Below are 26,122 nucleotides of genomic sequence, written 5' to 3'. Positions count from 1 at the left end.
AGGACTAATATTAAACCAGTCCGGTAATTGCAAATTGCAAATTTAAAAGTAGCAAGCTCGGGGCGCCTGGCTGGCTCAGTCAGTGGAGCGTGTAACTCTTCATTTCGGGGTTGTAAATCAAGCCCCGTGTTGGGTGTGGAAATTACTTGAAATCTTTAAAAAAATATTAAAAGTAACAAGCTCTCTGGGATGTTTCAAAATTTGAGGGGCAGTAAGAGAGTTGGGCAAGCATACCAGTCACTAGTAACATTTTTGAAGTGTTTTTTTTTTTTTTTTTAATTTTTTTTTCAACGTTTTTTATTTATTTTTGGGACAGAGAGAGACAGAGCATGAACGGGGGAGGGGCAGAGAGAGAGGGAGACACAGAATCGGAAACAGGCTCCAGGCTCTGAGCCATCGGCCCAGAGCCTGACGCGGGGCTCGAACTCACGGACCGCGAGATCGTGACCTGGCTGAAGTCGGACGCTTAACCGACTGCGCCACCCAGGCGCCCCTTGAAGTGTTTTTTTTATGTGTTTGCTATTCTAAGCGCTACCTGAATCAGGGCGCTTGTCAGAGCAATCAATCCTGTGTCCCAAGGTAGGCAGGCTTTATTAGGACTCCCATTTGAAAGTTGAGGAAAATGAGGTTGTGGGGATGCTAACTAATCCAAAACAACCCATAGTGAGGGACAGGTTTTTTGATTTTTGTTTTTTAAAGATTTTTAAGTAATCTCTACATCCAACATGGGGGTTTGAACTCACAACCCCCATGTCAAGAGTTGCATGCTCTACCAGCCGAGCCAGCCAGGCACCACAAGGGATAATGTTTTGGTTTTGTTTTTTTTTAAGTTTATTTATCCATTGAGAGAGAGCATGCACAGGCATGAGCAGGGGAACGGTAGAGAGAGAGAATCCCAAGCAGGCTCCGCAGTGCAGAGCCCTACGCGGGGCTCCATCCCACTAACAGCAAGATCATGACCTGAGCCCGGTCAAGAGTCAGATGCTTAACCAACCGAGCCACCCAGGCGCCCCCTAAGGGATTGTTTTAGTATAAACTTAAGTAGTTGGATTCAGAGCCCATGCTTAACCACCACGGTATACTAATTTCCAGTTCTGATAATAACGTTTATAAAGTATAGGTAATGAGGGGCTCCTGGGTGGTGCAGTCAGTTAAGCGTCCAACTTCGGCTCAGGTCATGATCTTACAAGCTCGTGAGCTGGACCCCCCACTGGGTTCTGTGCTGACAGCTCAGAGCCTGGAGCCTGCTTCCGATTCTGTGTCTCTATCTCTGTCTCTGCTCCTCTCCTGCTCATGCTCGTGCGCGCGCTCTCTCTCTTTCTCTCTCTGAAAAAAAAAAAAAAAAAGTATAGGGAAGATATTAGTGATAAACTAGTAATTTTACTTAACTGTTAGTAAAGAAGATAGCTACAAGGTTGAAAAATCACGTACGCATACCTGGGGTCACATTATCGATTACATACTCTGACATGCATTCTATCCAGTGATCTACTCTGATAGCATGCAGTGGGACTAAGTTCTAGTATTGGGAGAAAACACCAGCCAGGAGCCCAGTGTTCACTGTTGAATTCAGCACGTGTGAAGAGTGCTCGCTATGCAGGATACCACTGTGTTGGTGCTGGGGTGCGAGGCTCCCCCCACCTACCCGTTGACAGAAGTACGGTCAGTGGCAAATACCGTCCAAACTAAAAGACCCCGGTTTACCAGTTGATGTGCAGTCTGTAGAGAAGTTTGATAACCTTTGAAGTGAAGTGTGTGTGTGTGCTTTCACTTCTGGGCTCCCCTCTTTCAAATGTAAACAGAGAGAAAAACAGCCCATTTCCAGTTTTATTGAAGCTAGTAGAGACAAATTGTAATCAATAAGTTACTATTTAACATTCTTTGCCTTTCTCCCAGTTCTAACATTCTACTTACCTTTGATAGCAAAAACAGCAAGACTTTAACACCCATGAAATAAGGCAAAAGTAGAGACATTTTAATTAGCTTCTTCTTTGGCACATATGTACTTAGTGCTTTAAAAATTATTTTGGAACGCTTGTAAACTTACAAAATAGTTACAGAAGCAGCAAACAAAATTTTCCCACACACCTGTTACCCAGAAACCTCATTCAGGTTTTGCCAGATGCTACTTTGTAGCAAAAGGGTCTAATCCAGGATCACATTTTCACCCAGGTGTCTTGTCCCTCTAATACACCTCACTTTAGAACGGTTTCTCAGTCTTTGAATTCCGTACTCTTGAACTTTTTGAAGGTTACAGGGTAGTCATTTTACAGAATGTCCCTCAATTTGAGTTTGTCCATGCATTTAGGCGGGAGTATCACAGTTCTAGTACGTTCTGTTGGTTGGCACATGATATCTGTCTGTTCCCTGACTAGTTGTTAACTTTGATCACTTGGTGTGTGCCAGGCTTGGCTTTGTTAATAAGTATTTTGTGTGGAAATAATTTGGGATAATGAAACTCTCTCTTTAGAATTGAGGATAAACTTTTTCTCTAGAGGCTGGGAATTTTTATTTTGTCCAAGTATTTGAAAACTAAAGGTTTTTCTGTAATTTAAATACTGTGAATAGTGGCATTTGGGGAACATTAAAAGTCAGATTAAATTTTATAGTAGGTGGTGTGGTTTGAAAGAACATGGAGAATTAAGAACAGTCAGATCTTGATTAGATTCTACTTAACAATTCTGTAATCTTGAGCAGTTTACCTTGTTTTTCCAAGGTATAAGCTGTTCTTAGATTTTATTTTATTTTTTTAGGGGTCTCTAAATGTTTTTTTAACGTTTATTTATTATTGAGAGACAGAGAGAGACAGAGCATGAGCATGGGAAGGGCAGAGAGAGAGGGAGACACAAAATCCAGGCTCCAGGCTCCAGCTGTCATCACAGAGCCCAACAAGGGGCTCGAACTCGCAAACTGTGAGATCCTGACCCAAGCCAAAGTCGGATGCTCAACCGACTGAGCCACCCGGGCGCCCCTGTTCTTAGATTTTAAAAAGAAGTTCCGCTTGGGGTGCCTGGGTGGCTCAGTCAGTTAAGCGTCTGACTGGCTCAGGTCATGATCTTGCAGTTCATGGGTTCGAGCCCCACCCCCCTCCGGCTCTGTGCTGACAGCTGAGTCTGGAGCCTGCTTTGGATTCTGTGTCTCCCTCTCTCGACCCCTTCCCCACTCATGATCTGTCTCTGTCTCTCAAAAGTAAGTAAAAACATATAAAAAAATTTAAATACAAAAAAAAAAGTTCTTTGTAAAATAGGTCAGGCAAATGCCCCCCTTTTGTCATAAACACATCAAGTTAATTCCTTTGGTATCCTTCAGAAGACACACGAATAGGGTCAGTGAGTTACCTTCAACACGTTTTCTGCAGAAGCTACCGAGCAGATGTAATTAGAACAAGCGGTAGCGTGTTGAGAAAAGTTTGAGACACAAGTTCTGTGTTTGCAGAGTCCAAGCTGATTGTAGTCAATGCACGCTGCCATTTGAGGGATGAATGTTTCTTCTCCTGAAAGACGGATTTTTTAGCTGTTAGTAATTATAGGTAGAACGTGAAGGTATTAAGTATCGTCAGTTGCAAAGGTAGAAAGACTTAGGCAGCCTAGAAGATTGTCAGAATACAGTATCACGTGATCACCCAAGTTAATCTTCATGCAACCAAATCTTGTTAAGGATAAAGATGGCTGGTCACACTATTGGATTCTTTCCGTTTATTTTAGGGACCGTGTTATGACAAAATGTGCAACATCCCAGATGATGAATTTTAACTTTTAGTTCTCATCATTTTGAAGAAACTTTTATAAATAACTATACTTAAAGATTTGGTTTTTAAGTAATTTCTGTACCCAATGTAGGACTCAAACACACAACCTTGAGTAAAGAGTCACGTGCTCCACTAGCTGAACCAGTCAGGCATCCCAACAGTTCATTTATTTTATTTATTTATTTTAGAGAGAGAAAGAGAGAGAGAGAGAGGCAGAAGGAGAGAGAATGAATCTCAAGCAGGCTTCACGTTCAGTGCAGAGCCTTATGCAGGGCTCCATCCTGTGACCCTGGGATCATGACCTGAGCTGAAATCAAGAGTAGGTCACTCAACCAGAGTGAGCCACCCAGGAGCCCTAACAATTTATGTTTTTAAAAGTCTGAGATCCCATTTTACTTTTTCCTTAGAATTAAATGATACTTGAAGTTATTTTATACTTCTCCCTGAAGACGTTTTCGTTAGTTTATATATTTTAGACTATGATGGTGCTTTTGTCAAATTTTGTCAAAACTTGACTTTAAGGTTTCTAAATAAAATGAGTTGGTAAATTTGCATTTTACCTCATATGCAAATAATAACCTGTGTGACTAGATCTCAGAGAATGGAGACAACTGGAGCTGATACCAAAAAACCAAGGAAGAGATCATCTTAAATACTGGTCCAGAAAAAGACCGTTCATAATAATGGAAAGTCACACGGCATTTTTTTAACATATCATATTCGTCTTGCGTGTAGTGCACCCAGCAAGGGGCTTGAACTCACGAACCTAAGGTTAAGAGTGACGTGCTCTACCAACTGAGCCAGCCAGGCACCCCCCACACTGTATTGAAGGGTAGAAGTCAACAATTGAAGAAGTTTGAATGAAAGATTCAGCTATTTGAAAAGATTCAAGATTTTACTCTTGGTCAAAGTATTCCTCGTTTTGTTTTGTTTTGTTTTGTTTTGTTTTGTTTTGTTTTGTTACTTAAGCCTGATAAACAATTACAGAATTCAGTAGTACCATTATCTGTCCTGAATTGTCTGAATTCTGAATTCTGTCTTCCATGGACAGTATCCTAGTGGTAGATATTTTAGCCACTTTTGAAATTTTTCTGTTTTAATTGATCCAGATCTGGCTGGGTTTTTTGTACAAAACATTGAGTTAGAAAAGTTCCTGATTTTTGCAGTCTTGAAGTTTATTTCACCATACTTACGTAAATACACAGGTTAGATCTTAATTGCTTAAAAATAGCTGAGATAACCCCAGCAGTCTGCGGAAAAATTTGAAAATAAATAAAGTTTTTGAGAAAAGAATAAAATAATGGGCTTGGTACTTCTATCAGTTTGAATCCACTTCCTCCTGGTTGAGAGTAGCTCCTGGGTCTTAGATTTTTTAACTAAGATTTGACTGAGTCAATTCTGAGGGCTGTTGGTAGTTGTTAGAGGAGATACGTTTCCTGATCGTGCCTGTCAGCATTTTGTGACACAAATTACGTGTTCATCTAGACACTAGGTTTGTAATTCATTTTTTTGCTTTGAATCAAATCCTTTATATTCTTCATAGAACGTGACCGATGTTGATATATATAAAGTATTCCTCAGTGTCCACCGTCATCTTTGTTTTATGGACAAAAAGGATACTTTCCTTTTGCTTCAGTTTGTTTACAGTGGGTGGCAGTTAATTTACTGCCTCATAAAGATTGCCTAGTATTACAGTTTTAATCCCTGTGTAATTATTTACTTTGGGTTCCTTTTTATTTAACCTGCTTTTCTTTGATTATTATTGTGCATGAAAGAGGTAATTTGGAATTTGGAGACCCAGATTCCAGTCGCTTGTTATAAAATTAACTTTCCTTATGACCTTAGCAAGACAGCTAATCTTTCTGGGCTGGGCCTCTCATTTATAACATAATGGAGCAGGGAGGTTGCACCAAAATATGTTGATTTTTTTTTTTTTTTCCTTGACCTAAGATTATGTGTTATAAGATTGAAATGGAAAGATAACTTGTTGAAATTAACAAAGTAACAAAAAAGAAATAGGGCATGAATGTAATTAAAAAAAAGATAGGATCAGTGTAATCTAGTACCTTCCCCATTTACCAGTGGGATCCGGAGCTTAGATTTGAATCAGAAATACTGAACATTCAGTAATATTTTAGAGATCACCATAATAAATATTAAGGACCTCAGGGTTTGTTGTTGTTGTTGTTGTTGTTGTTGTTAGAGTGATAATGGCACCTGTGAAAATCTTCACGATTTGACTCACTATAAAATATTTTTTGTTATTTTGCTGTTTAGCATTAACAGCAAGGATCAATAAACTAAAAGCAGAAGTATGGCCAAATGAAAATTTATATGGAATTCGTTACTGGCTTATTTTGAGGTAGAGCAGATCAGAACAGTAAGACCACAAATAAACCTAATCCCTGAAATGGATCTCCAACAAGAAACAGAAGAAGATTGTAAAGATTGACTGGAGTCTGTTTTCAGAGAGAGAGAATAGGCATCACATCTTAAACAATAGCTGACCAGGATAAAAGACCTATGAAACGGCAACAGGCCAATTAAGTTCGTCTTTGAAACTCATAAAGGAGAATTAAAGTCAAATCAGGGAAACAAAAATAAAGTCAGACAACACTCAGAGTGGCCGAATTAAGGATATTGAAAAAATGGGAAAGAAGATACAGCAGAGTAAGGTGGCTGCAGGCAAGCACTGTTCTGCCTTTGTATTTATTTTTTCCTTTAGTCGGCTCCACGCCCAATGTGGGGCTTGAACCCACAGCCCTGAGATGAAGAGCTCAAGAGTTGCATGCTGTACAGACTGAGCCAGCCAGGCACCCCCAACTGCCTGACTGTTCCATGTGGGTCTGGCTACACTGCCAGCCCCAGTGTGCCCCAGATAATCTTGTTCTGCCCAGCCACTGTAATTAGGCTAGGCTGGGGGCAGGCTGGGGACACAAACTCCCAGAATTTCGTGCACAATGTAGTAGATACAATAGTCTGCTGCCTCTGAGATCACGGTACCAGATGCGCGGGAAGCTTAAAGTACATGTGGCCTTCATCTCTGCCTTAGGGAAGAAACCCATCTGCTCAAGGACACTGTTGGACTAGAGCGAACTCCAGTGACATCTTGTGTTCCTGGATCTAGCTGCACGTGGAGCTGGTGCAACCTTTAGGCTGAATAATTAACTAAAACAGTAAAAATTCCCTTCTTGGGGTGGTTTGAAATAGGAATTTGTTCTAGCAAATTCATAAAGTTATTCTTCAGAATAAAGAATATCATAAGCTGTGGTTCCCAGAGTCGGTGGAACTAATAAGAATGTTCTAAAATTGTATAACAGGGGCTCCTGGGTGGCTCAGTCAGTTAAATGTCTGAGTCTTGGTTTCAGCTCGGGTCATGATCTCATGGTTCGTGAGTTTGAGCCCCGCTTCGGGCCCTGCGCTGGCAGGGTGGAGGCTGCTTGGGATTCTCTCTTCCTCTCTCTCTGTCCCTCCCCACTTGTGCGCTCTCTCTCTCTCTCTCTCTCCCCCTCTAAAAATAAACATCAAAATAATTTTTAAGAGATTATAAAACAAAACTGGTAAAAATAACAAAGTTGATAAGATGGAAACTTGGAAGGGCTGATACAGAAAGGCTACTAGGAAAAAGAAAGTGGGAACTTAGATAATAGAAATGAAAAATCACTTTTGTCCTGAGGGTATCTACCAGTTTTACCACCTTGTGGGCTGAGAGGCTCAGAAATTGAAGCCCAGAGCCTGCACAAAACATGGGGGTCAAATAGACCTTTTTTTTCCCCTAGTAAGACTCCAGAGGGTGATTAAGCTAGTCTGCATCCCTATTTGTGGTCTGTGTTAACATCTGGGTGGCCCAAGGAACCTGAAGCTTTGAACTTGGATTATGGTGATCCAAGGCAGGTAGTGTTCCTAGACACCTGGAGGGACCTGTCTTAATCCGAGGCTGGTGGGGAGGGGCAAGGGAGAGGGAGAGAGAATCTTTTTTTTTTTTTTTTTTTTTTAATTGTATTTATTTATTTTGGAGGCCGGGGAGAGAAAACAGGGAGAGAGCGAATCCCAAGCAGTCTCCGTGCTGTCAGTGCCGAGCCGGAGGCAAGGCTTGATCTCATGAACCGCGAGACCGTGACCTGAGCTGAAATCAAGAGTGGCACGCTTAACCGACTGAGCCACCCAGGTGCCTCCAGAGAGAGAATCTTAAGCAGACTCCACGCTCAGCTCAAAACGTGATGTGGGACCCAGTCTCATGACTATGAGATCATAACCTGAGCCAAAATCAAGAGTCTGATGCTTGACCAACTGAGCCACTCAGGTGCCTCTAGGCTCCACATTTAAAATAAATGTTTCTAACAATTAAAAAATATATTTTTTAATGTTTGTTTATTTTTGAGGGAGAGAGACAAAGAGTGACTGGGGGAGGGGCAGAGAGAGAGAGAGAGAGAGAGAGAGAGAGAGACAGACAGACAGAATCCGAAGCAGGCTCCAGGCTCCGAGCTGTCAGCACAGAGCCCGACGTGGGGCTCGAACTCATGAAACACAAGATTATGACCTGAGCCAAAGTCAGATGCTTAACCAACTAAGCCACCCAGGAGTCCCATTAAAATAATTTTTTAAAGAAATGTTTTCTTCTTTTTTTTTCTCTTTCTCCTCCTTATGTTCATTTGTTTTGACAGAGAAAGCACAAGTGGGGGAGGAGCAGACAGAGAGGGAGAGAGAGACTCCCAAGCAGGTCCTGTGCTGTCTGCTTGGAGCCTGATGCAGGGCTCTAACTCACGAACCACGAGATTATGATCTGAGCTGAAATCAAGAGTTAGATGCTTAATCAACTGAGCCACCCAGCCCCGCCCCCCCCACCCCCCACCCCTGGGAGTAAAAAAAAAAAAATTTTTTTTTAACATTTATTTATCTTTGAGAGAAAGAGAGGGAGTGTGCAAGCAGGGGAGGGGCAGAGAGAGGGAGACACAAAATCCGAAGCAGGCTCCAGGCTCTGACCTTTCAGCACAGAGCCCGACACAGAGCGGGGCTCGAACTCACAAACCGTGAGATCATGACCTGAACCAAAGTCAGACACTTAACTGGCTGAGCCACCTAGGCGCCCCCAAAATAACTTTTTAATGTAAAGTGACCAGCACATAGTAGAAGATTATCAGGCATACATGGGAACAAGTACCATGAATATGAGCAAGAACCATAAGCAATAGAAATACAGCTAAGATTTTTTTTGAATTATCAGAGACCATAAAACAACCACCTCTGTTATGTTTGAGAGACAGCACGAGCAGGGGATAGGGACAGAGGAAGAGAGAGAGAGAGAATCCCAGGGAGGCTCTGTGTCCACTGCACAGCTCAACATGGGGCTCAATCCCATGACCCTGGGATCCTGACCTGAGCCAGAATCAAAAGTTGGATGCTCAACCAATGGAACCACCAGGCATCCCTTACCTCTCTTATATTTAAAGACGTATGTCAGGCTTCAAAGTCTCTAGGGAGTAGGAGACTAAAATGTTACATAACAACAAATAGGAATCTTAGAAATGAAATTTGTGAACAAAATAAAAAGAAAGAATTAGTGAAGCAGAAAGTGAGTCTGAGGAAAGAGTTTACGAAAGAGAGGAAAAATGAGAAAAATGCAGAAGAGGGTGTGAGTCTTAGTTATCAGCACCCATTCCATCTGAGTCTCACAGAAGGATGGCAGACAGAGAATGGGACAGAGTCGGTATCTGAAGAGGTAACAGCTGAGAATTTACCACCAGGAATCCTCATTCGAGAAGCCCAGTGAATGACATACTGAATAGAAAGAAGGGCGAAGCCCAGTGAATGACGTACTGAATAGAAAGAAGGGCGCATCTAGATGCATCGAAGAAAGAACATCCTAAAAACAGCAGGCATACAGATGGGGATTATCTTCACAGGATGGAGGCCAGACTATAATGAAATAGCCTCAGTGCTGAAAGTAAGAAGTTCTCAACCTAGATTTCTATTCTAGTGAAAATATCTTAGAAGAATAAAGGACTTTTAGCACACAAAAGTTTGCCATGAGAAAGAAATTTTAAGGGATTAACTTCAGGCAGAAGGAAAGTCTTGAGGTGCAAAGAGAATAAACAAAGACTCTTAAATGTGTGGTTAAATAAAGATGAAAGATTGAAGCAAAAATGATGCTGCATTTGGAAGTACAGAATTAAACACATAAAAGAGCCGAAAAAACATAAAAACACACAAAAAAATATTCATTCGTATAATAATAATCAGAATTGAAAGCCTGGATTGGGAATGAAAATTACTGATAGTTTTGGTAGAACATGTGACTCAACTTCAGGATCGTGAGTTCAAGCCCCACTTTGGGCATGGAGCCTGCTTTAAAAAAAATTATTGACAGTTTATGCAAATATGAAACCATCAGACATCAGTTTAGTAATGGACCTAGGATCTGAGTCACCTAAGAAGAAATATAAATAATAAAACTATGAAAAGTGTTTCTTTAATAAGCAAGGAAATTCGACTACTTTGGTAGTAATAAGGTATTCATAGTGATTAGGTCATAGCTGTGCATCCAAAGTGTTGGCGAGGCTGGTGAATTTAGCATAATTGATTGTTATTATTCTTTTAAATAATGTGCTTTTTAAAAATAATCTCTACATCCAACATGGGCTTTAAACTTATGACCCCAAGATCAAGAGTCACATGCTATAGTGACTGAGCCAGCCAGGCACCCTGAATTTCGTATATTTTAAACATTTCTGGAAACAGTGTAAAAATTTTGGTGTGATATATCAAGAGCTATAAAGATGTTCATACAATTTATCTCTTTCAGTATGAAGAATTTTAAAATATGGAAATAAGGCAAAAGACATATCTATTTAAAAAATTTTTTTTAAATGTTTGTTTTTGAAAGAGAGAGAGAGAGCGCGCCAATGGGGGAGGGACAGAGAGAGGGAGACTCAGAATCTGAAGCAGGCTGCCGGCTCTGTGCCCCAACTCGGGGCTTGAACTCACGAGCCGTGAGATCATGACCTGAGCCGAAGTCAGACGCTTATATGACTGAGCTCCACCCAGGTGCCCCGACAAAAGATATATTTATGAAGATGCTTAGAGAAATTGTTATGATTCCATTTTGATGGGCTGTTACATAGCTGGGATGAAGAATTTATGCTATAAGAATATGTAATGTGGCAAGTAGATGATGCTGGCTGATCATGGAGGCAAGGTCATTGCCCTGATAGGGGGTTAGCCTCCTTGGAATTTTAGTAATTTATCCTGAGAGTCTATGTCCCTGCTGTCTCATGGGCATTTTAATCGTAACGTATCATAAAACTGTACTTCTGTGTTCCTCCTCTCAGGACACCTACCAGAGATATTACAGGTACCACCATGGTGGCTCAAGGGGTCATGAGAATTACTTCTCACAAATAAGCTTAGATGGACTTATGCGACATGGTGTAATCTTTGTAGCAGTATGGTTTTTGTGGTGATGGAAATGTTCTGTGATCTGCAGTATAGTAGCCACTAGCTACATGTGGACACCGAGCTCTTGAAAGGTAGCTAGTACAACTGAGGAACAGAATTTTAGTTTTTCATGAAAATAGTTACATGTGGCTACTGGCTACCATATTGGATAGTACGGATAGTACATCTCTAAGTATTGGACACCCACTGGGTTGTTCCTTGACCATTGGTCTTCTGCCTTGGATGACTGCCTTATAAAGTGATCACCTTTTATCTGTCTACCACCCCTCCTTTACTAAGACCGCATCAGAGATACAGTGGGGAGTGAACACAGGTTACAAATCCAGAAACCAGAAGTCATTTTCTTGTCTAACGTGGGTTCGCCCTATGAATTGTCTTAGGTCAGTTCTTCTTCCTTGCCTGTATATAAAAGACTCAAAGGGATCCGTTCTGTTTTTGTATTTACTGTCATATGGAGTACATGATTATTTTGTTCATTTTCCTTTTTGTTCCAGAGAATATCACTAATGAAATTCAGAGATACAAATATGCCTATTTGCATTCCTTGAGCACAGAGCTAACTGCCCTATTTTAGTTGCTTTCAATGGTGCTTTTTTTTATTGTTCATTTCTAGTGACACACACACACACACACACACACCCTTTTTAAAATAAAGCAAGAAGAAAGACTACATGGGTTCTGCTCAAGTATTTTATGGGAACACCGTCTCCTGTGAAGTTCTTTTTTCTAGGTTCTGTGAATACTTCTGTTTTGCTTTTGTCCTCTCTTTCTCCCTTATAGTGACTGTCACGTCTCCTGTCCCATAAGCTTGTGTCAGCAGCCTGGCCTGGTGTGTGTCCCTGGTATCTGTCGTTAATGCCGCTATGTGATGGCAGTTCCTTTCTGGGAAAGAGGAGAGAAAGGCAGCGGTTGCCCAGGGAGGGTGCCAGGGAGTGTTCCTTGAGTAGTCTTGACTCAGCTATCCAGGGAAATGACCTCTTGGGGCGGACAGAGAACAATTCAGAGAATTTCTGTTGTAATGCGGATATACACACATTTCTTGAGAACAGAAAGCCCCAAACAAAATTCATCCTTCCCCATCAAGCTTGACGGGACTGGTCACCTCCAACGTTCTTCCCATTGAACATTGCTGTTCTGAACATGCCTCCTGAGTTCTGGTAATGAGATAGGACCTCTCGTCGCCTGTGGCACCCCCACAGGGCTGTCGGCGTGGCCTCTGTCTCCTGTTTCTTAACACTCATTGAACACGAATGGCCTCATGACAGATTTCCAGCAATTTAGGGTGAATAGTGGAAATAGCAGTGGGCAGAAACTTTTGTCCTAGTGTTGTGTTTTGGCACTGATAGTGGCTATATGACCTTGACACATCACTGCATTCGTAAAATGAGAACATACCTCCTCTTTCCCTTGCTGGAGAATTGAATGAAAACTTGAGATTATGAAGAAATACTATGAGAAATAATGACGGTATATCCTAGGTGAATGTTCTGACTATGGCAAATGATATACCTTTGTTGTCCATTTTTACTGAACCACATTTTATTTATTTATTTATTTATTTATTTAAAAAATTTTTTTGGTAATGTTTTTATTTTTTTTATTTTTTTTTTTTTCAACGTTTTTTATTTATTTTTGGGACAGAGAGAGACAGAGCATGAACGGGGGAGGGGCAGAGAGAGAGGGAGACACAGAATCGGAAACAGGCTCCGGGCTCCGAGCCATCAGTCCAGAGCCTGACGCGGGGCTCGAACTCACGGACCGCGAGATCGTGACCTGGCTGAAGTCGGACGCCCAACCGACTGCGCCACCCAGGCGCCCCTGTTTTTATTTATTTTTGAGAGACACAGACAGAGCACAAGTCAGGGAGGGGCAGAGAGAGAGGCAGACACAGAATCCGAAGCAGGCTCCGGGCTCCGAACCGTCAGCACAGAGCTCAACCCAGGGCTTTTGAACCCACCAACCTCGAGATCATGACCTGAGCTGAAGTCGGACGCCCAACCGACTGAGTTCCAGGCGCCCTATTGACTGAACCACATTTTAATATAAATTTACTTTAACTTAGTTATCTGAGGGGCACCTGGGTGACTCAGTCAGTTAAGCGTCGACTTCGGCTCAGGTACTGATATCATGATTCACGAGTTCAAGCCCCACATGGGGCTCTCTGCTGTCAGCACAGAGCCCACTTCGGATCCTCTGTCCCCCTCTGTCTCTGCCCCTCCCCTGCTTGCACTGTCTCTCTCTCAAAAATAAACATTAACCAAAATTAAAAAAAAACTTATTTGTCTAAGAGGTAAGAATGGGACCAAAGCTGTTAGGGAAAATGATTTCTAACCATTCTCTTGCTTAATGCTGCTTTTCTTGACTCCATCTCCATTCAAGACAGAGATCTTGTTTTGGAAAACAGAATTGCTTCTATTTGTTCACAGGTCCAGGGATAAGTAGTCATTATTTTTGTTACTGTCTTTCATTGTCAAGTTTTAATTCCTAAGTATCTGTGCTCTGTTACTTTAGTGTGGGCCCCAGCCTGAGTAGGGGAGGGCCAGAGTGAGAGAATCCCAAGCAGGCTCCAGGCTCTGACTCGGGGCTCGAACCCATGAACTGCAAGGTCATGACCTAAGCCGAAATCAAGAGTCGGACGCTTAACCGACTGAGCCACCCAGGCACTCCAATTTTAACCATTTTTAAAAGTACTTCCCTGACATTATGTGCATTCATTATTGTTCCGCAGTCATCACCAGTATCTAGTTCCAGAGCTTTTCATCATCCCAAACTAAAACTATGCTCACTAACAATAAGTCCCCGCCACTCAGTCTTGCTAGTCCCTGGCAACCACCGTTCTACTTCCCGTCTCTACAAATTAGACGAATTCGAGGTCTCTCATGTGAGTAGAATCACAACAGTTGTCTTTTTGCGTCTGGCTTATTTCACATAGAAGAATATTTTCAGGGTTCACTTATGTCGTAGCATGTTTCAGACCTTCTTTCCTCTTTAAGGCTGAGTTCTATTCCGTCGTATAGATGTATCACATCTGCGCATCCGTTCAGCTGACCGTGGACATTTGGGTCATTTCCGCCTGTGTAGCTGTGGTGCGTGATGCCTCTGTGAACATGGGTGTAGACCCAGCCGAGTGCCTGCTTTCAGTTCTTCTGCGTATGTACCCACAAGTGGAATTACCGTGTCATGATAATTCTGTTTAATTTTTCTAGGAACTGCCAAATTGTATTCCACCGTGGAACATCATTTGACATTCCTAACGGCAGTGCACAAGGGTTCCGCTTTCTCCACATCTTCGCCAACATTTACTATTTGGTGTTTATGTGTTGTATTTTTACAGTGTTTCAGATTCCGCTGAGGCTCCTTGCTGATACCCGAGTATCAGAAAGTGTTTTCCAAAGAGACCGATAGGTTTATTATAAAGGAATCTTAGATATCGTTTGTCCTGCAAACTATTTCCTCAGTAAGAAAGAAGAAATTCTCTTCCACAGCGTCAGTCTGCTGTACCCACTCAGCGTGGGCCTGGGACGAACGCCGCTTTGCATCCACGTCCTGTGTTGAACTGTTGTAAACTGTCACTGGGTTGTGGAGTTTACAGTCTCCTCTCAGTCTCACTTGGGAGAGATTTTAACTGGTTGTGGGTGACATCTGAATTTATTTTGGGGGGTTATGCCGACATATTATGGAAATTAGTGGGACAGCTAGGGGATAGATTTTCTATCTTAGAGGGTAGGAGTTTTTGACAAATCAAATACTCAGTCTCTGAGCCTTATGTTTTCTCTCAGGCAAGAAAACTGTAAATGAGGCCATCTGTGGGGGACCCTCACCAGCTCTGAACGTATGTTTAGAAGAACATTGTGAATTTCTGCTGCTCACTTTCTTACTGCTTTCCCAGGGATCATGGCCCAAGTAGCAATGTCTACCCTGCCCGTCGAAGATGAGGAGTCCTCGGAGAGCAGGATGGTGGTGACGTTCCTTATGTCTGCTCTTGAGTCCATGGTGAGATGGCCTTACTGTCCTATAAAATTTTTATAGTTGGATAGGATTGAGCCGGTGGGTGAGACTGATTTGTTTTTGTAAACATATAGTACGCTTTCTGGTATGATAAGAAGAGGTTTTTTGCTTAAATAATAATTATGGATTTAAGCCTTTTGAATCATTTTGTTACCATGTTTCAGAATATTCTTAACTTCGGTCAATATTTTATGTTTTACATTCAATTGCAATTGTTTACCTACCAATATCTTAGGCAATATCTTGTTTTGCAAGCATTGGCTTTGAATTTATGTGTAATATCTGGAGCCACTCAGAGTGAGTTTGTATATTCTAGAGTGGTGCTGGTGTTTTATTGTATCTGTATAAAGAACACTGGCAGGATATGGAGGCCCTGAGAGCCTGCTCACTATTTCTGTTCATATGTGCTATGACCCACAGTGGACCTTACTCTACCACCTTTTACTGCGTATGTAGTGTGTTAGCTCTTTATTTATTTATTTATTTAAAAAAAATTTTTTTTTAACGTTTATTTATTTTTGAGACAGAGAGAGACAGAGCATGAACGGGGGAGGGGCAGAGAGAGAGGGAGACACAGAATCGGAAGCAGGCTCCAGGCTCTGGGCCGTCAGCCCAGAGCCCGACGCGGGGCTCGAACTCACGGACCGCGAGATCGTGACCTGAGCCGAAGTCGGACGCTCAACCGACTGAGCCACCCAGGCGCCCCTAGCTCTTTATTTTTAAGAAACCTGTATCGTATACTTAATTATAGCAAACTATTAAGTATTCTTCTTTTGCTGTATTTTTGTATTACTGTGATGGTAGTAATACAACTTAATCATGTTTTTACAGAACTATAGCTAGAAACATAGTATTTCAGCCTGCAGATTTCTGTGCATCAGACTTAGGTATTTTCTGATGTTGAAATTAAATATAGTATACTCTAAGTAGGAGGAGGCTATGTATTTTCCAGCCTAGTTATTGACTAGTATTAGATAGCATTTAATCTCACAGGTGTCAGTATAAAATAATTTGTGGGTTGGTTACCCTCCCCGCCTTAAGGCATTTTTTTCCTTCTTTGTACTATTTGAGAATTTTGAAAAATAATTTCCTTAAAGACAGAAAGTTTAGTATCTGTTCAGTGGCTGTATACTGTTACTTTCTGAATATAACTTATTTCTACCTTGTGTTCCTAAAACCAGCCAACGTTTGTGGCTATAATGTTATTTTATTTACTTTAAAAAAAATTTTTTTTTAACACTTATTTATTTATTTATTTTTTTAACATTTATTTATTTTTGAGACAGAGAGAGACAGAGCATGAATGGGGGAGCGTCAGAGAGAGGGAGACACAGAGTCCGAAACAGGCTCCAGGCTCTGAGCCGTCAGCACAGAGCCTGACACGGGGCTTGAACTCACGGACCGTGAGATCATGACCTGAGCCGAAGTCGGCCGCTCAACCAACTGAGCCACCCAGGCGCCCCTTTAACGTTTATTTTTGGGAGAGAAGTAGACAGACAGAGTGTGAGCCGTGGAGGGGCAGAGAGAGAGGGAGACAGAATGTGAAGCAGGCTCCAGGCTCTGAGCTGTCAGCACAGAGCCTGATGTGGGGCTCGAACCCACAAACCATGAGACCATGACCTGAGCCGAAGTTGGACGCTTAATCAACTGAGCCACCCAGGTGCCCCTGTTTTATTTCTTTTTTAAATGTTGATTTATTTTTGAGAGAGAGAGACAGAATGAGGGGTAAAGAGAGAGGAGAGAAAGAATCCCAAGCAGTCTCCACACTGTCAGCACAGAGCCCGATGCAGAGCTCAAACCCACAAACCCTCAGATCATGACCTGAGCCAAAATTGAGTCAGACGCCTAACTGACTGAGCCGCCCAGGTGCCCCTGTGGCTGTAATGTTAAATGATAGGTTAGAGATTAAATTCTACTCAGTTTATTAAAATAATTTTCTTTAACACTATACTATACGTAGAAGAACATGGTCATATAGGACCCATTCTCTTCCTTTAAACTGTCTTTATAATTTTCTTAGGCAAAGTCACTTCATTATTCTCAGCCTTTATTTCCTCCTCACATTCCTGGTTGTAAATTATGAAGTATAATTATAGGTGTATAGTTCAGTTTCATCTTTCCTTTGGCTCATAGATTTCTTTGATCTAATCTTTGGGCTGTACATGCATCTTGCCTTGCCATTTCATAAATACTGCCTTTGGTGACAGGAATGTCCAACTAAGTGTGGATAGTGGAGTAGGCAAGCACCCTGTCCATACCTAAGTAAGTAAATAACACTTCCTTTTGGGTGAGCAGCCACAGTATATCTCATGTAAATATAACGTAACGAAATTATAGGATGGCGTTATTCTTCATGCTCAGAACAATTGTTGACTCATCTCTAGGTCAGAAGTTCTGCACTGTGACTTTATTATATTTCAAAAGATATCTGATCATCTCAGTAGTTTTAAAATTATACATGATAATGTTGTAGAGCAGTATTATGCAAATCATTTTTATTTAAGAAATTAGAGAATGGTCCTTGTGTAAATAAAAACCAAATAGAGGAAAGCTGTGGTTTGCAACAAATGATACTGAGAACATAAAGTATTTGGTCCAAACAAAACAAATCAACAACAAAAACCAAAAGAAAACCCAAAAAACTTCAAGTGTTTATTATGTACCAAGTTGAAATTCTAGATGAGTAAAAAAAATAATATATCAGGGCAAATTTTAAAAAGAAAAAATATATAATTGTATATTTAATTTCATAAACAGCTTTTCTGTGCCTAAAATAAGTGAGGTACTTTTGTGCATCAGTAGGGAAACAGACTACTAACATAGAAGAATAAGCAGAGTATATGTTAATTTATAGAAAAATATCTAAGGTACAATACTCTTTAATTTTGATACTAGCTAATTAGTGGATTATTGATTATACTAAGATACCCTTTTAAAATGTTTCTTGAAATGTTACACTGTATCATTTTTGAGATTTTTGTGAGTTCGCTCTTGTAGAAGCTCAGATGGGAGCGTAAACTGATAGAACCTTCTTAGTCTGCAGTAGGTTTTGAGAACCTTAAAAGTATTTGCTTTCAGAGTCGAAAGTTTTTTGACTCTTGTTTCTATTTTGTCCCCGGATTATTATTTCAGTGTTATTTTAAGGAATGATACTTAGAATCGCCGATATTTCCAATAATATTAGTACTAAATGAATTATTGTACATCCATAAAATGGAATGTTCTAGAAGTTTTTAAGATTTTTAAGAACTTTTAATTTCATAGGAATATACTTAGGAGAAGCCCTACTTAGTAAAAATATACTCGCCCAACACGATTCCCATTGTGTATATTCATACAGAGATACTTGTGGAGTTGGGATTATGTGGTAGATGTTGTGATGTGGCTTCAACTTCCCTTTAGGACTGATGGCACTAATTCCCCCAGCTGCTGTGAGCATTCGAGGCTCCCCTGCCCAAGGTCTCCCCTTTCTTTGGGGGGGAGCATCCCAGCTCTGGAGCTCCCCTGATGCAGCCGCACCAGTGATCAGCTCTCCCTGTGCCTGTGCCGAGTTCGGTGCCCCTCACGTCTCACGGGTGTTGCTATTGAGAGTACCCACCAGTAAGCCCGTGTGCAAATCTGAGTCTGTTTCACGGGGATTTGGCCTGTAACAGATTGCAAGGGATTTCTGCCTTGTTTTCTTAAAAATTCTGCTTTCTCCTGTTTAAAATCGGGGTTCAAAACTATGTAGAAAGAGAGCTACTTGTAAAAAATGGTGACTCTCTTCTTTATGTGATTATTTAAGCCAGAAACTAGGAACTTCATCTAATTCCAGATTCTGTAGTAAGAGTTGAAGTGAGATGTTTTATTCATCCAGCAGAAATAGTACTTTTAAACACCTGTATGTAACATAAGGTTTGCTTATTTGTATTTCAGTGTAAAGAATTGGCCAAGTCCAAGGCAGAAGTGGCCTGTATCGCAGTGTATGAAACAGATGTGTTTGTCGTTGGAACCGAGAGAGGACGTGCTTTTGTCAACACCAGAAAGGATTTTCAGAAAGATTTTGTAAAATATTGTAAGTATTATAATTTTATTATGCCTAAAGCAGAATGACATTTATACTAAAAGGATGTTCTAAAATGTCTACAGAGACATGCTCCAAATGAATCACAGGCATGGTAATATATAAGGGTAAATTTTACTGAAGAGTGTGAGAAAAATGGTGAATGTGTACTGTTCTGTGTTCCTTTCTCGGCATTACTTTGGATTAGTGGCACAAAGAGAGAAGGTAGAGAAATTTTGAATTGATTTAAGGTTCTTATTTAAATAACATTTATTTTCTTGATAGATATTTGGTGTGTTCAAAACAGGTCTTTCAGTGTGCATTAAATTCGTGTAAGCACAATGCAAAGTTAGGTCTCTGATTCTCTTAGTGGAACCAGCTGGTCAGAGTCCTCAGTGAGTTTTGGGACCCTCCAGTTGGGAGTTCATCCAGTTGGTGAGAACTTACTAGATACTGGCACAAATGCAGTAGAGAAATGTGCCATAAGATGTTAATACCTATGGCCTTTCACAGACCCACAGTTTCTGTATCTGTGTTGTGTTTTTGTTTTTGTTTTTAAATTTTTTTTAATGTTTATTTATTTTTGAGACAGAGAGAGACAGAGCATGAATGGGGGAGGGTCAGAGAGAGAGGGAGACACAGAATCTGAAACAGGCTCCAGACTCTGAGCTGTCAGCACAGAGCCCGACGCGGGGCTCAAACTCACGGACCGCGAAATCATGACCTGAGCTGAAGTCGGACGTTTAACCGACTGAGCCACCCAGGCGCCCCTGTTTTTGTTTTTTTTAATATATATGTTTTTTAACGTTTATTTATTTTTGAGAGAAAAGAGAGCGTGAGTGGGAGAAGGACAGGGAGAGAGGGAGACACAAAACTGGAAACAGGCTTCAGGCTCTGAGCTGCCAGCAGAGCCCGATGCGGGGCTTGAACTCACGAGCGGTGAAATCATGACCTGAGCTGAAGTTGTACACTTAACTGACTGAGCCACCAGGCGCCCCTTCTGTATCTGTGTTTAACCTAACGCTGTCCACAGGTTTTATGTTGACTCAATGATATAGCTTCTACTTCAACATGGAAAGAGAACAAAATGGTGGGGATGTCTGTTTATAGGCATTTAATATACGTATATATCCTTTTTTTTTTTTTTAAACGTTTATTCATTTTTGAGAGACAGAGACAGGCTGTGAGCAGGGGAGGGGCAGAGAGGGAGGGTGACACAGAATCCGAAGCAGGCTCCAGGCTCTGAGCTGTCAGCGCAGAGCCTGATGCGGGGCTCAAACTCAACTGGGAGACCATGACCTGAACTGAAGTCGGCTGCCTAACCGACTGAGCCACCCAGGTGCCCCTCCTAAGTATATATCTTTAAGTGCCAAACTTAAATTTCCATTATCTAGTTAGATCCAATTCATGATAAATTGAGTGGATCATGGGTGAATAAAATTAGTTTTCTTAATTTATTAATTTCAGTTGTCAATTGTATTTTTAGTCCTTTAAAAAAAAATATCTTCTCTCTACTGCATGCCTCCCTCCACCCCCACTATAATCTTTATAAGCTTTATGGCAGTATAATTCATTAAAAAATTTTTTTTCATTATTTCTGATCATTTTGAGAATTTTAAGGCTTCGATTATGTTTGTGTGTTTAAGTTTATAGTAATAATGTTTTGATTATGTGTGTATCAGCTGCCATCTGTCCCATGAATACTATAATCCCCCTGGCAGCTGTGTTTATATTCCCGTTCCCTACACTGCCTTGCTTATGTGGTTCTCCAGTGGTTAGAGCTAAGCATTAGGGGGACTTGTCCTCAGTTGCAAACTGTAGTCCCTGCCTATTAGTATTCATACTTTCTTTTTGTTACCAGTAATTCAGTGCTCCAGAGAATAATCTTCGGATGTAATTCTTAAGTGCATAATATTTGTTTATAGAATCTATTTTGCAGATAAGGATCAATAGTGGTCTTCTGTAACCTAATCAGTAGGTTTATGAGTCAGTTTTAGAAATTCTTGGGGGAGACTTGTCTTTCCCAGGGGCTGGAAAAGCACTATCCAGGAAAAATAATATGATGCGAATCACTCCTAGAATTTGAAATTTTTTAGTTACGACATTCATAAGAAAGAGAAACAAGGGAAATTTATTTACTGGTTATAGTTTAACCCAGTCTATTTAAAACATTATCATTCAACATGTGATCAACCTAAAAACTATGACTGGGATATTTTGCGTACTCTTTTTTTGTACTAAGTTTTCAAAATCTAGTATGTATTGCAAACTTACAGCACATCTTAGTTTGGACTGGTACATTGCAGGTGTTCATTAGCCACACACAGGTGGTTATGTGTTAGACTTTTCCAACCTGGACTGTGTTTTGTGGTGATGATAATCTCATATTCAAGTTTGTAGCTGATAAATTACTCTAAAGACGTGTCTTTTTTATTTTATTTTATTAATTTTTTTTTAACGTTTATTTATTTTTGAGACAGGGAGAGACAGAGCATGAACAGGGGAGGGTCAGAGAGAGGGAGACACAGAATCTGAAACAGGCTCCAGGCTCCGAGCTGTCAGCACAGAGCCCGACGCGGGGCTCGAACTCACGGACCGTGAGATCATGACCTGAGCCGAAGTCGGACGCTTAACCGACTGAGCCACCCAGGCACCCCAAGACGTGTCTTTTTTAAAACTACTAGTAGTTAATTTTTACTTTACAGAATTTTTAGTTATAGCAACACTTATTTCAGAGATGATGATCATTTCTTACTATTTTTATTCAAGCCATTTATGTCTTATGTTTTTATTTTTAAAGCTTAAAAAATTATATTTATCTGTCAAGTAAGCCCTGTGCCCAGCATGGGGTTCAAACTCACCAGTCCAAAAGATCCAAGAGTCGCACGCTCCACTGACTAAGCCAGCCAAGCTTAATTATTTTTAAATTCCCCCTCATCCCTTTTTTTCTGTCTTTTTATAACAAATCATAAATATTAGAATATAGAAAAAAAATACCTGAAACCAACATTGCACTGTATGTTAACTAGCTAGAATTTAAAAATTTGACAAAAATAAAATAAAGCGAGAAACAAAGAATATAGGAAAAAAATACTCTTTTTAAAAAAAATTTAAGTTTATTTATTTTTGAGAGAGGGAGAGGGGGGAGAGAGAGAGAGAGAGAGAGAGACAGAGCGCACGTGAGCGAGCGCGCCAGGATGCCAAGCGGGCTCCATGCTGTGTGTGCGGAGCTCGAGGGCTCAATCTCCTGAATCGTGGGATCATGACCTGAGCCGAGACCAAAAGTCCAACATTCAACTGACTGAGCCACCCAGGTACCCCTAGGACAAAATACTCCTACTGAAAGCCAGGTATTAAGGTAGTGGAGATGAGCCTTTTATGTCATTAATTGCTTTACAGGTGTTGAAGAAGAGGAAAAGGCTGCAGAGATGCATAAGATGAAATCTACAACCCCAGCAAATCGGATGAGTGTAGACGCTGTAGAGATTGAAACGCTCAGGAAAACAGTTGAGGACTATTTCTGCTTTTGCTATGGTAAGGTTCTACACTTGCATTTTCTAAAAGAGACATTATGTAAAGGGTAGATGGTGTAACTGCTTTAACACTCGTACAGCACACCTTGACAGACTGCCCAGACCTCTTGGGGTAACATCAGGAATGATCTCACTTTCTAGTTCTGGTTCAAACTAGAACCCAGAAATAAGCAAATGCGCCTATTAGAGCTGTGGGGTAGGGTTTTTTGTTTTCTTTTTCTTCTTTTCAAGAGCAGTTTTAGGTTTATAGGAAAAGGAAGAGGAAGGTAGATTTACTGTGTAGCCCCTGGCTCAATACATGCATAGCCGCCCCCCCACCAGAGAACCTACATTAACACCTCATAATCACCCAGAGACCTGTTTGTTTTTGACTTATGTGCTGATCTCACCGATCCCCCCTTTTTTGTTAACCTAATCACACGGCAAACAAAGCTCTTAAGAAAAACAGAGGGAGAGGATACCAGTTACACTGTGAGGCCGTAGGTAAAATTCATCTCTGGGGAATGGGGTTTCTAGCATCTCTGGGCTTACTGCCTAATGTCCGCACACAAAAATGCTAGAACACACTTCGTTGTGAATGGCGATCGTATTTATGTAATAAGTTTTTGATGAGAATATTGGCAAAACATCGCCGGATATTTTTAACAGTTGGATTTGTCAGGCTTCCATGTTCTGGTGCTGAATTGGATATGAAAAGATCATGTTATAACAACGCAAGGCCATTGTAAAGAAAGACAATAGTGGAAGAAATGAGCTATTGTTCTTTTCATTTTGTGTAGGTTTTATATAAATATTTTATATACTTTTTATTTTGCTCTTGTGGATATGTTTCAGGCTTAGAAATTCTAACATGGGAATAGGGCCCTCTTGATATTTTGAAGTCGCTTTGAAGTCAGATATTACAAAACAGTATGAATGCCGTTTGTGAAGCCATGATAAACTAATGATGGTTTTGTTTTTTAATCTTAACATTGAATGATGTTTACTTCTTTCTGCCTCACCCCTGTCCCTCACCCCCAGGGAAAGCTTTAGGCAAATCAACAGTGGTTCCTGTTCCATATGAGAAGATGTTACGAGATCAGTCAGCTGTGGTTGTGCAGGGGCTTCCGGAAGGAGTTGCCTTTAAACACCCCGAGAACTATGATCTTGCCACCTTGAAATGGATTTTAGAGAACAAAGCAGGAATTTCATTTATTATTAAGAGGTGAAGTACTTTCTCCCTTGCCCATTAAGAGTTTATTCATATAAAGTTGAATATTCACCTTATTTTAATATATCAAAAAATTTTTTTTAATTCTTTATTTTTGAGAGAGCGAGAGAGAGCGAGCATGCGCGTGTCCATGAGTGGGGAGGGGCAAAGGGGGGGCGGGGACAGAGGATCTGAAGCGGGGTCTGCGCTGACAGCAGAGAGTTTGATGCAGGGCTTGAACCCATGGACTGTGAGATCATGACCTGAGCCGCAGTCAGATGTTTAACTGACTGAGCCACCCAGGCACCCCATATATTTTAAAAACTCTTGTTTACTGTAGAAGTCATTTAAATTTAAGGTTTACAATAATTTTGTGTATTCATGTATAGTTTTTTGTTTTGTTTTAATACAGACCTTTCCTGGAGCCAAAGAAGCACCTAGGTAAGTGATTATTTTGCTTACTCATACTTCCTAAACTGTCTTTTGGGCCAAATTTAACACGTTTTACTAATTTCTCTTTTTTCTTTGAGAATATGACATAAGACCTTTTGGAGTGGGGTGTTATATATAAACCAATGAAAGGTCACTGAGCTGAAAAATAGAGACTTGCTTTGCTACTTTTTTAATGACATAGTCAAGGTTTTATTGTGGGCAATATGTTCAATCATAGACTGGATCTGCCATCATTAGCCAGAATTAAGAGGATGGCTTAATTTATCTAGTGTTCATTGATCAGGCACAGAATTAGTGAGCATAAGATTGGGTGGGGATGGGATACACAACTGTGCATAAGCATTAAAGCTTTTGAGCTTTAATGGAAAGAGATAAAAAGCCCATAAAGTCACTACATCAAGAGCATAGCTGCACAGTGTAGGGATAGCTAAAGAAAATGCTTTGCAAGTTTGTTGTAAGAAGGATTTGTTTATAGCCCAGGAAGGCTTTCGAGTTGGAAAGGGCATTAAGATGGGTCCTTGAAGAGCGAGGAGGATTTCAACAGAACTTCCTTTGGGGAAGGTTAAGCCATTGCATTTGAAGGGCAAAGTGATTTTTAGGAGACTGGTGCCCTTTGGAGGCAGGTTTGTTTGAGACTTTTGGAAATAAATGACCATTATCATTGGCGACCTCTTAACCAGTACAAGGAAGAAAGGACAAAATAATATATACACACCCAATATATTTTATTTTTTGTTAAGTAACCTTTGTTTCATTCTTACCATGATGAAAAGATTAAGTTGTTAGAAGCTTTGTTGAGGTATAATTGGCATGCCATAAAATTCGCCTGTTTCAAGCATCCAATTCAGTGGGCTTTGGTAAATTTACGGTGATAAAGTTTAAAAAGTTTACAGTCATTGTCACAATCTAATTTTAGAATATTTTTATCTTCTTCTCTGTTACTTCATGAATGTTACATAAATTAGATCTACAGAATGTAACCTCTTGAGATTATCTTTTTTCACTCAGCATAATTCAGTTGAGGCTCATCCAGATCGTTGGGTATATCAGTAGTTATTTCCTTTTTCTTGCTGAATGCTAAGTATCCCTATGGATGAGTATACCACTTGTTTATCCAGTCACGGGTTGGTAGAGCATTAGATTAGTAAATTCCACTTGGCTGTTACTACTGTGAACATACTTGAACAAGTTTTTGTCTGGACATGTACTCTAATTTCTCTTAGAGATATATACCTACGAGTGGAATGGCTTGGGTCATAGACTGATTTTGCATTTAGCTTTAAAAAAACTGCCACACTGCTCTCCACCGTGCCTGCACCATTTATGTTCCTGCTAGCACTGTCTGAGAGTTCCAGTTTGTCCGCGTCCCTGTCAACACTTGTTAGTGACTTTGCGTTCTTAACCATCCTCGTGGGTGTGAAGTGGTCTCATTGTGGTTTTGATTGGGATAGCCCGAATTGCTAATAATGTTGCATATCTTTTCATGTGCTTATTGACCATTCTGTATATTCCTTGGAGTAAGGTCTGTTCGGGTCCTTTCCACAAAGTTGTTTGTGTTTTTATTATTGAGTTGTAAGAGTTCTTACATATTTTTGATACAAAGATGTTCTCCAGTTTGACAAGTTGTCTTTTGACAGTGTCCTGTGAGGGACAAAAGTTTTTAATTTTTGCAAAGCCCAGTTTATTTTATCACT

General features: G+C 40.6%; 1 protein-coding gene across 6 annotated transcripts in view; it reads left to right on the top strand.

Moving 5' to 3' along the window:
* The window catches only part of GTF2I (general transcription factor IIi), a 108,634-nt gene that overhangs the window by 11,193 nt on the left and 71,319 nt on the right, over nt 1-26,122 (top strand). For all 6 annotated transcript variants that reach the window (XM_049638773.1, XM_049638772.1, XM_049638769.1 and 3 more), the window contains exons 2-6: nt 15,093-15,196; nt 19,127-19,265; nt 22,653-22,787; nt 23,807-23,990; nt 24,388-24,416. In XM_049638773.1, the coding sequence (XP_049494730.1) occupies nt 15,098-15,196; nt 19,127-19,265; nt 22,653-22,787; nt 23,807-23,990; nt 24,388-24,416 (586 nt within the window). In that variant the 5' untranslated portion in view covers nt 15,093-15,097. The remainder of the gene's footprint in view (nt 1-15,092; nt 15,197-19,126; nt 19,266-22,652; nt 22,788-23,806; nt 23,991-24,387; nt 24,417-26,122) is intronic.

Source organism: Panthera uncia, chromosome E3 (assembly GCF_023721935.1).
Source record: "Panthera uncia isolate 11264 chromosome E3, Puncia_PCG_1.0, whole genome shotgun sequence".
NCBI classification, from domain to species: Eukaryota; Metazoa; Chordata; class Mammalia; order Carnivora; family Felidae; genus Panthera; species Panthera uncia.
Note: the sequence above shows the minus strand (reverse complement) of the source record. Positions and strands in the feature narration are given on the sequence as shown.